At 37.0% G+C, this 10876-nt stretch overlaps 2 protein-coding genes across 2 annotated transcripts; one reads left to right on the top strand and one right to left on the bottom strand.

The window, feature by feature from the left end:
* Nucleotides 1-3160: 3160 nt before the first annotated feature.
* Nucleotides 3161-4087, top strand: LOC107794899 (F-box protein At3g07870-like). Its single transcript, XM_016617460.1, has one exon. The coding sequence runs from the start codon at nucleotides 3161-3163 to the stop codon at nucleotides 4085-4087; it is 927 nt and encodes a 308-aa protein (XP_016472946.1).
* Nucleotides 4088-5587: 1500 nt separating this feature from the next.
* On the bottom strand, nucleotides 5588-6204 carry LOC107794898 (chlorophyll a-b binding protein 36, chloroplastic-like). Its single transcript, XM_016617459.2, has one exon. The coding sequence runs from the start codon at nucleotides 6069-6071 to the stop codon at nucleotides 5589-5591; it is 483 nt and encodes a 160-aa protein (XP_016472945.2). The 5' UTR covers nucleotides 6072-6204; the 3' UTR covers nucleotide 5588.
* Between the last annotated feature and the right edge of the window lie 4672 nt (nucleotides 6205-10876).

Here is a 10876-nt window from a genome sequence, read left to right as displayed (position 1 = left end):
TTTGGAAAAATCATAAAGAGGAAATACAACCCAACTATTGGAAAATATTGGGTAGTCATTTAGAAATCATTTGCATATCTAAAGAACCTCCATTAGAAATATATCATATTAACACCGATAGCATTACATTCCATTGAAGGGGACACAACCTTGGTTTCCTTAATTAAATTATTTACATTCTCAACGTTACAATTAGTTATTTCTTCAAATCACAATTATATCATACTCTTGTTACAATTAACCGAATAGAATTACGATTTAAGTCAAGTAACACACTACACGAGTAACTTTTTTACGTCTATTCCCTGTGGGATTCGACCTCAACCTTGTTGAATTATTATATTTGACACCGACACCGCCTTACACTATTTAATTAAAGTGTAATTTGCGCGTATCGCGCGATCAAATCCCCAAAATAACACCTAGAACTACGAATTGAATACCAAATCAAATGAAATTTTCAAGAAAACTTTGAAACTTCTATTTTCACAACCGGACGTCCGAATCAGGTCAAACCAACTCCTTTTCTCACCAAATTTCACAGACAAGTCATAAATATGATATTGGACCTATACCTGGTTCCGAAACCAAAATACGAAGCCGTTATCCAAAAAGTCAAACTTTGGTCAAACATTTCAATTTCATTAAGCCTTTAACTTTTAAATTTCGACAAAGTCCGATATCTCGAGCTAGGGACTTCCGATTTCGATAACGGGCATATGCCCAAGTTCCAAATCACGATACGGGCCTACCGAGACCATCAAAATACGAATCTGAGTTTGTTTACCAAAAATATTGACCGAAGTCAACTCAAATAAAGTTTTTAGGCAAAAATTTTTATGTTTAACAGTTTCTAACATAAAAGCTTTACAAAAAAACGCCCGAATTGTGCACGCAAATCAAGAAAGGGTAACATATGATTTTTAAGGCTTCGGATTACAAAATTAGGTTTCAAAACATGAGATAACCTATCGGGCCATCACAATTTTAGGAATTTTTTTATTAAGTAGCTTTTAGTTAAACAATGACTTTTAATATATGTTTATTAGAAAAGGAAAAGAAAGTCAAAGACGATTGAGATTTGGGAACTAAGAGTTGGGTACGACACATCCACTTTGGAAGGAATTGGGTATATGTTACTTGTCTCTTTGAACGTAGGTTGCACATTTATCTCGTATCATTATTATAAAGTTTGAACTGCAAATGCTAAATTTTCTTTATATGCATACTTTAAGAATTTTTTTGAGTTATAAGCGTATTTGGACACACATTACTTGCAATTCAATGTTTATTTTATAATCTTATCGATTATTTAAAATTAAATTTTAAATTAAAAATTTGAACCTAAAAGTTTTGTTTGGGTATCTCAAAGGAAGTAATGTTTTTTCTCACAGAAAATTCTTTCTAACTTTTTCTCTAAGTGAAATTCATGTCAAACATAATTTCAACTTTTTAACTTAAAATACTAATTTTTCAAACTTCAACCAAATATGATCCAAACATAACCATTTAAAGTGAATATGTAATCAATATCTGTGAACAATCGTAAAAATGAGTTTCTTTTTTTGTTGGTTAGCATTATATTTTTTTTTCAAATATCAAAAAATACTTTCAAAACTTTAATTTATGTATTGTCAAACTACTAGGAGTATTATTGTTTATGAAAGAAAAGGCTAAATGCCAAAAAACAAGGAACTGACTCAATCATGACACAATTTGAATAGGTCCAAACTTTCCTTCACTTCGCATTTGTTTTTTGCTTTTCTCAATCTTCCTCTCTTTTCTTCGCTTAATTTAGGCAACTATGAGCAAAATATAATTCCCTATCAATCCTCCAACCTCGAAAAAAAAAATAAGAAAGAACTTTAGTTATAATATGAAGTTTTCAATGTTATACAGTAAAATAAAATATAAAAAATAAAAAAAAAACTTACAAAATTATGCATAAAATTGTCAAGAAATGACCTACAATTCAAAGAAAGACTAACTTTTTTTTCGGAACAACTAAAAATAAATCAATTCAAAATCAAAACTACCGCACTCTCCCCTCGGGAACAAATACTTTTCTAACACTTAAATAGATCTCTAAAGTTATTTATCAAGTCGATAAAGGTATCTTAGCTCAAGAAAATAAATATAGATCGAACGATTCTTCCTTGGGTTGAAAATGACTCTTTCTAACAAAAATAGTAGTGACTCAATGGCATAATGTTACCAATATATTGCTATTAAACGATATCTACATTTCCACCACCACTTGCATAAACATTATAGAAAACTTAGAAAATAATCTAAAATTGTAAAATTGTACAAGAGAATTTTAGTGAAAATATGGAAAGAATGTAGGTGACTCGTTTAAAGAAAACTATCTTGAAGCTATAATTTTTCACTCTATGCAAATGATTTAATGAAAATTCGATACCCAGGATACAATGCCTATTAAAGAAATTAAAGTTGCACTCTTTAAATTTTTCTATCACAAAAGCTCAACTGGAAAAAAGTAAATTTTAGAATCGGAAAATAAAATTTCAATAGGAAGAATGAAACATTCTTCAACATAAGTAGAAGGAAAATTTCACAAAATATGTTTAAGAAGAAATACTATTGCCTATTGTTGAAATTAGTACACATGAAGTACAATCAAATCAGTAAGAAGTACTATTGTCTATTGTTGCATACATTGAATAAGTTTGCCTAAGGGGTAATGAAATAATTCAGCTTCGTTCCTCACAGTATATTTTATTTACTTCAAATGGAAGACTTTAAATACAAAATGGAAGGATAGCTGCAGAGTGCAGGTCATTTATTTAAGCATGTTTTGGTTCTGTCAAATGAATGACACTTATTAATAGGCCTTTCACTTGATCATACCCAAGTATAAATACTCAAAAGAGCAACTCAAGAGTATTGGGCACAATTAACAACGTAGGCACTAAATGCATCACAATTTCCTATAAGATTGCTCTTGAAATAACTAAAAGACATTTGGAGAAATGAAAAGTTATCAATTAGTACCAATATATGCATTTTTTCCAAAGAATTGCAGTAATTCCAACAGACATCTAAAAGAACATACTCTTTTGTTTACACTATAAATTACCAGAGTTCCTAAAAGTCCAGGCATCCATTTCCAAGCCTGTAACTATTTTTTGTATGTGTAATGGATACAGAAACCAACAAACAGAAGTGTCAATCTGATGAACCTCCCACAAGATATGGATTCGATTCCCTACCTCACGAAATTGTCCTTGACATAGCTTCTAGGCTTCCCATAACATCTCTAGTCCAATTCAAGTTTGTTCGCAAATCTTTTTACAACTTGTCTCATGATCCAGAGCTTGTGAATTTGCACCTGTCTCGTGCACTAAAGAACGATCCTTGCATTATTTTTCAACTGGACGATAATCAGCTTTACTTTCTTGAACTTTCTGATCTTGGTATGGAAAAAGTTGTGAGGAAAATCAGCACCCTTTTTTCAAACTTTGAGCCTAATTTATATGAAGTGATTGGTTCATGTCATGGACTATTATGCACATGTGAATGTCTGATTAGTGATGCACTTTATGTGTACAATCCTTTTACAGGAGACTACAAGCAGCTACCTTGCTATATCACTCTATATGAGAAGAAAGAATCGGTTCTTGGGTTTCGTTTTCATCCTATTACCAAAGAGTACAAGGTGATCAAGATCATATATTATCATGACAGCCGTTTATTTAATGTTTCAAAAGGTGAAGTATTTACTCTTGGTGGCAACAGTTGGAGAACAATTGAGAAAGTTGATTACCTAGTTGATTCAGATTATCAAGGAATTATGTTAAACAGGAAGATGTATTGGTTGACTCGATTTGGAGAGTATTATGGTAGTGGTGATAGGCTTATTGTTTCCTTTGATTTAGCTGATGAGGTATTTGCTGAAGTTCCAAAGGTTGATTTTAATGCTGACCCGAGAACGGATACCTTCCATCTAGAAGTTCTTGGAGGTTCTCTTGACAAGCCAAGAATTCACGAGTATCATCTAGCAGTTCTTGGAGATTGTTTTGCTGTTGCTATAGCTTTGCCTCCCCAAAAAGGAGGAAGAATATAAATTTAGATAATGAAAGAATACAATGTGAAAGAGTCTTGGATGAAGGAGTTCATAATTGGGGCTTATACACCAACTCCAAATTCTGTAACTCAGCATTTGGTGAAAGTATTATGCCTGTTGAAGAATGGAGAGCTCTTGCTTCAGTACGAAGATGGCAATTTGGTTTCATATGATCCTCAACATGGTGTCTTCAAGACTCTAAAGTTTCAGGGAATGTCTTGTTATTCGCCGCTGACATATGTTCATGTCAGCTGCCTTAATTGGATTGATATCCAACCTGCTCGTCTCTTACAAAATTAGATCATCAATATGTTTATCAGACTCCTTTCTTATTGAAAAGCTTGGTCATATATGTTCAGCACTTTGTTGCTTTGTTTCCTGAAATGTTTCAGTGTAATTACAAAAGATGATTTTCAATGAATGTTTTAAGATTATGTGATCTTCTGAAGATATCAGTCAATGCTTGATGTTAAACTTGAATATGTAATACACTTTATGGTAAATCATTGCTTGTAAAAGTAGTAGTTTTTAGCTGAAGTTGGTGCGCTGCTGGTCCTTTATGCTTAATTACAGTTGCAGAACAACAAGAAGGTTGTTAGAAATTAGTCATATCGAAGACAAGCTGGCTTAATATACCAAATCCTTATTTCTCTCAAACTAGCTACCTTTAACATAAGAATTCTAACATTACTGTTTCGGACTTTGTTCTCTAGTCGCCCATTCGGCCCCCTGCTACATCATGGCTGAAATTTCAATAAACCAATGTCAAAAGATAGCCATTCTCTCCCTATATATGCACATTTTGAAGCCCTCAAAACAAACAAAATCTTCTATTATCATCTATTTTGGAGTTGGTAGTTGAAGTTGCTTTTTTCATGGGAAGGCAGAGTACTGATCCTAATATTGCATGTCCTTCTATTACATTACTACAAGAAAGATTCAGGCAATTAGAAAGAGCAAAACAGCAGAGAGAAAACAGAACAATAAAATCATTCTCAGAGCCCCATGTAATGACTTCAGCCAAGAATTTTGTCGTCACCAAGCCAGACTTACCCCATGAACTGATTTTTCTATGGCGGACAACTGATCAGCTCTTTCTTGCACTCAGTTTGAACAGCAAGCACAGAGGGTTCCGAGACAGAAACATTCAACATTCGCGGTGGAGTTTGAATTCTAAACATAAAAAAGAAAATTCTGAGGTTGATACTTCTCTTCATTTGTAGGCATACAATTTTTATGCCAGACTCTTTTTAAGTGTTTAAAGAAGGGGGAAACTAAATGTAATTATAAAGAACTACCTACATCTTGTTTATATACTCATGTTTGTATATCCCTTTTCATGTTGAGATCAGAGGAAACTTCTAATGATTATTTTTTAATAGAGATACTGAATTGAAGAATATGTAATGTTGCCTTTTGCATATATATTAGCAATTTCATACTACATCAAGAATATGAAGCAGCTAGTTCCACAGACTTTACATATTGCAGGCTACTCATTTCACTTTCCGGGTACAAAGTTAGTGGCATAAGCCCATGCATTGTTGGAAACAGGGTCAGCAACGTGGTCGAAAAGGTTCTCAATTGGTCCCTTTCCTGTGACAATAGCTTGAACAAAGAATCCAAACATTGAGAACATAGCCAATCGGCCGTTCTTGATTTCTTTCACTTTCAACTCGGCAAATGCCTCTGGATCTTCGGCGAGCCCAAGTGGGTCAAAAGATCCTACTGGATAGATCTTGTCAAGACCTTCACCAAGTGGGCCTCCACCAACTCTATATCCTTCAATTAAGCCCATGAGCACAACTTGGGCTGCCCAAATGGCAAGAATGCTCTGTGCATGAATAAGGTTTGGGTTACCAAGGTAGTCAAGACCGCCTTCTGAGAAGATTTGAGATCCAGCCTTGAACCATAACGCCTCATCGAATTTAACACCATTCTTGGAAAGGATTTCAAGGAAGACACAGCCCAAAGCACCAAGCATGGCCCAACGACAATGGATCACCTCAAGCTCACGGTTCCTGGCGAATGTCTTTGGGTCAGCTGAGAGTCCAGCAGTGTCCCACCTGTAATCACCTGGGAACTCACCAGTCAAGTAAGATGGAGTTTGCTCGGAGAATGGTTCCAAGTACTTTGGTCTGTCTTCTCCATACCTATTTTCATCAAGCCACAATATTTTGTTATATTTATGTCATCAAGCTCTAAACATCTACTTTCTCAATGGAAATGGATTCAATATGGGTGTGTTAAATATCTTTTAAATTTTTAGTGTATCAAATAATTGATGCGAAAGGAAATATTGACGCAATAGCTAGAGTTGTTATCGGGTGACCCGGAGGTCAAGAATTAAAATCATAAAAAATAGTTGCTTGCCGAAATGCAAGATTGTAACGACCCAACCGGTGATTTTGAGTTTTTGCACTTTGCTCGCTAGTTCTAGGACATGACTAGCCATGTGTGATGAATTATGACTTGTTTAAATCGTTGGTTTTGGTTTTCAGGAAAATCGGAATGAATTTGGAAGAACAGTTCCCAGTTTGAAGCTTGAAATTCGAAAGGTTTGACTAATATTTGACTTGCTTGTATATGATCTTGGATTGGAATTTTATGATTTGGTTAGCTCCGTTAGGTGATTTGGGACTTAGGAGCGTGATCGGAATGCATTTTGGAAGTCCGTGGAAGGTTTAGGCTTGAATTGGCGAAAGTGAGATTTCGACGTTTTCCGATGGATAGGTGAGATTTTGATATAGAGATCGGAATAGAATTCTGAGAGTTGTTGTAGCTTCGTTATGTCATTTGGGATGTGTGTGAAAATTTCAGGTCATTCAAACGTGGTTTGGCCGGGTTTTTGATCAAAAGTGTATTTCGAAAATTTTTAGAAAACTTAGTCTTGAATTCGATGTGAATTGGTGGATTTGGTATTGTTCGAGGTGTTTTGATGATTGGAGCAAGTTTGAACGAGGTTTTAGGATGTGTTTGTGCTTTGGGTTGAGGTCCCGGAGGCCTCGGGTGAGTTTCGGGTGGTCAATCGTACCATTTTGGAGTTTGAAAGTTGCAGAAAAATCTGCTCAGCTGTTGTAGAGAATTATCTCTTCGCATTTGTGAGTGAAGCCTCGCGTTCGCGTAGAAAGATTTGAGGAAGTCCAGAATTAAGACTTCATGTTTGCGAGAGGTGTTTCGCGTTCGCGAAAGGATGGGAAGCAGTGCATCGCGTTTGCGAGAAGGCACTCACGATCGCGTAGAGTAAATTGGGGTCCAAGGTATTTTGTTCATCGCGTTCGCGTAAGGTTGTCGCGTTCGCGAAGGTGTAGGAGGCAGAAGTATCGCGTTCGCGATTGGTGTGACGCGTTCGCATAGGGCAAAAGTTGGTCAACGTAAGTTTTTGCTTTGCGAACACGAGGCGTTGACCGCGTTCGCCAAGAAGGAAGGGTCAGACCTGGGCAGAATGTTTTAAGTCATTTCATCCGCAATTTTGGGGCTCATTTCCCCCATTGTTGATCATCTTGAGAGCTTGTTGAAGGAAATTGAAGAGGGATTCAAGGGGAATCACTTAAAGGTAAGATTTTTGAACTCAATACTCGATTATTATTGTGAAATCCACCTAGAAATTCATGGAACTAAGCCTAAAATTGAAGAGCTAGGGCTTGAGAAAATTGGACTTTTGATTTGGGATTTGGAGGACCATATGGAGTCGTATTTGAGAACTTTTGGTATGTATGAACTCGTGGGAGGGTAAGGAACCCGTTGATGTAAAAATTTCTGAGTTTCAAGAAGTGGGCCCGGGGCTCGGGTTTTGCTAATTTCGAGATTTTTGATATTTGTTTATTGTTTTTGCTTGGGCTTTGTTCCCATGGAATATTGTGACGTATTCGTTCTAATTTTGGATAGATTCGATGCGCGTGGAGGCCGATTCGAGGGGCAAAGGCATCGCGAGCTAGAGTTGTAGCCGGTTCGAGGTAAGTAATGATTGTAAATGCTGTTCTGAGGGTTTGAAACCCCGGATTACACATTGTTGTCCTATGTTGAGGTGACTTACACGCTAGATGACGAGCGTGGGGTAGAGCACCGTTGAGGATTGTGACTGAGTCTATTCCGAATGATTATTTTAGTGCGTAATTGATAGTTAATTGTTTGATGTTATTGTATTTTGGGTTGTATGCCATATTTGGGGCCTTGTGCCGACCTGCTGAGACTCTTAGGGGCACTTCCACTATTTTTCCTTACTCTATTTGTTTTGGAAGCATATCCTCAGTCGTGTTTTACCTGTTTATTGTTTAAATCTGGTTTATCATTTTATTTCTTAAAAATATGAAAACTGTTTGGGCTGAATTCCCTGTTTTACTGATGGTCCGAGTGATCGTGAGGTTGATGACTGAGATAGACCGAGAGTCTAATTGTTAGGTTAATGACTGAGAGAGGCCGAGAGCCTGGTTCTGAGGATTATATAGTTATGGATCAGGCTGCACGTCGCAACAATATATATGTATATGGATTGGGCTGCACGCCGCAGCGATACTTATATGGATCGGGCTGCATGCGCAACGATATGTTGGATCCGGTTGCATGCCGTAGCGATATAGCGCTTGGCCTGTAGGAGCCCCTCCGGAGTCTGCACACCCCCAGTGAGCGTCATCGACGAGATATACAGATCGGGCTGCACGCCGCAGCGATATATGGAACGGGTTACGCGCCACAGCGGTTACTATATGGTACCTATTGAGCGTGAGTGCTGAGTGTAAGTACTGATTGGTAAGAGTTGAGTCACGAGTGACGGAGAGGCTAGCTCGAGGGGAGTTAGATATATATACATGCACCTAAGTGATGATTTGCCTTAGAGGCTTGTTTATGAACTTATTGAGTTTTACTTCTCTTTAAGTGAGTTTCTATCGAATATGTTAATTTATTGACTGCCTTCTCTCATCTTTATACTGATCCTCTGTCGAAAAAGTTGAATAAATGTGTTAAACAACTTTCATTTAAGCTGGGGTTTATGAGATGTTCAAAACTTAATCACTGATTTGGCTTTGGTTATTTCTACTGAGATTTTCTTGTTATGAGGTATTTATGACTCCTGTTTTGCCTGAGGGGCCGATTATGGTTTTCATCTCGTTTATTAAAAAAATGGTATTGAACCCCTACTGAAACCGTTGGAAGGTATTTTAAATGATTTTTACCAAAAGTTGGATTTTAAATGAAACGATTAACTCGTATTTTGATTTGAAGGCCTGTTGTGCTTATTGAGTTTAACATAAATGTGAATTTATTGTTTCCTACTGCTCAGTCTTTATTTATTCTTATTACTTACTGGGTTGGAGTACTCACATTACTCCCTACACCTCGTGTGCAGATTCAGGTATTTCGGAACCCGTTAGCGGGTGTTGGTTGCTCAGACGCGGAGTCATCAGGGTTAGCAAGGTGGTTGTACGACGTTCGCAGCACTACTTCCTTCCTCTCATTTCATTTCTGTACTTGGTACATCTTGACTGTTTTGTAGTATTCAGACCTTGGTAGATGTTCATGGCTAGTGACACCCCGATGTCGGGCTTGTATGTTATTTCCACACTGTTCATTCAAACTTATGTTATGAGATATTGTTTAATTAAATGCTTAAAAATGACTCTTAATGACTAAGGGGTTAATATGGGTGTTGTTTCGGCTGGCCTTGTCTTCACGAGAGGCGCCATCATGACCGGGTCGGTTTGGGGTCGTGACAAGTTGGTATCAAAGCCTAGGTTACATAGGTCTCACGAGTCATGAGCAGGTTTAGTAGAGTCTCGTAGATCGGTACGGAGACGTCTGTATTTATCCTCGAGAGGCTGCAGAACCTTTAGGAAAAACTTCACATTTTTGAATTCTTATCGTGCATCCTTAATTCCGCTTGAAATGTAACTCTTTGAATTTCTTCCACACGTTCGTATGCGCACATGAGCGCTTAGTATCAGATGTGCCTTGACGGCTTGTGATTCCCTGATCGAGGGGCGAGGTGAGATCTCTGTGAGTTTGATGTTGGGCCAGTCTGGAGGACTTGAGGCCAGATCTTTGCCTATGGTTTGAGCACCTAGGTGCTGATTGCGTGAGCAAGTATTCTGAATTTATATGTTCGGTATCATCCCTATTAGTGGAAGTGACGGCTGGATAACTATGTGATGAGTATGTTGGTACTGCGAGATATATCTATATGACTTGGAAGTGACGAGGAAGGCCTACTAGAAGATAAAAGAACTATTAAGTGCTGGAATCCCATCTCGATTCGAGGTATAGCCCCGAGTTATAGGCATATGAAGTAGGGTTGTGCACGGATCGGATCGGATCAGATTTAACATATTTCGGATTCGAATTTCGGATTTCGGATTCTAGAAAATGCAATCCAAATCCGATCCGAATTATATTGGATTGGATCAGATTTTAAAGTTTGGATCGGATCGGATATCGGATCGTATTATTATGCCTCAAAGTTAAATTAATATGTATATTTTCTTTGTAAAAGAGGCAATACATTAAGAAAAATTCATGTTTATGCAATTATGAGAGTACTATGGTGCCAATATAGCTAAATCTAGCAATTGTAAAGGTAATAACTTGGAGGTTGATGTAAATTAAAGTGTAGTATTTATACATGTCCTAATAATTTTGGATTTCGGATTGGATTGGATTAAAATATACCAATCCGAAATCCGATCCGAAATTCAAAATTTTAATAAACATAATCCGAAATCCGATCCAATCCAAAATCCGAAATTCAAAATTGAATGGATCGGTTCGGATTTCGGATATCCGATCTGAATGAAC

Source organism: Nicotiana tabacum, chromosome 8, assembly GCF_000715075.1.
Source record: "Nicotiana tabacum cultivar K326 chromosome 8, ASM71507v2, whole genome shotgun sequence".
NCBI classification, from domain to species: Eukaryota; Viridiplantae; Streptophyta; class Magnoliopsida; order Solanales; family Solanaceae; genus Nicotiana; species Nicotiana tabacum.
The sequence above is the reverse complement of the archived record's forward strand: the minus strand, read 5'-3'. Positions and strand labels throughout refer to the sequence as shown.

Bases quoted from the DNA above. Each gene is read 5' to 3' on its own strand.
- LOC107794899 (XM_016617460.1), top strand. From the start codon at position 3,161: ATGGATACAGAAACCAACAAACAGAAGTGTCAATCTGATGAACCTCCC.
- LOC107794898 (XM_016617459.2), bottom strand. From the start codon at position 6,071: ATGCTTGGTGCTTTGGGCTGTGTCTTCCTTGAAATCCTTTCCAAGAAT.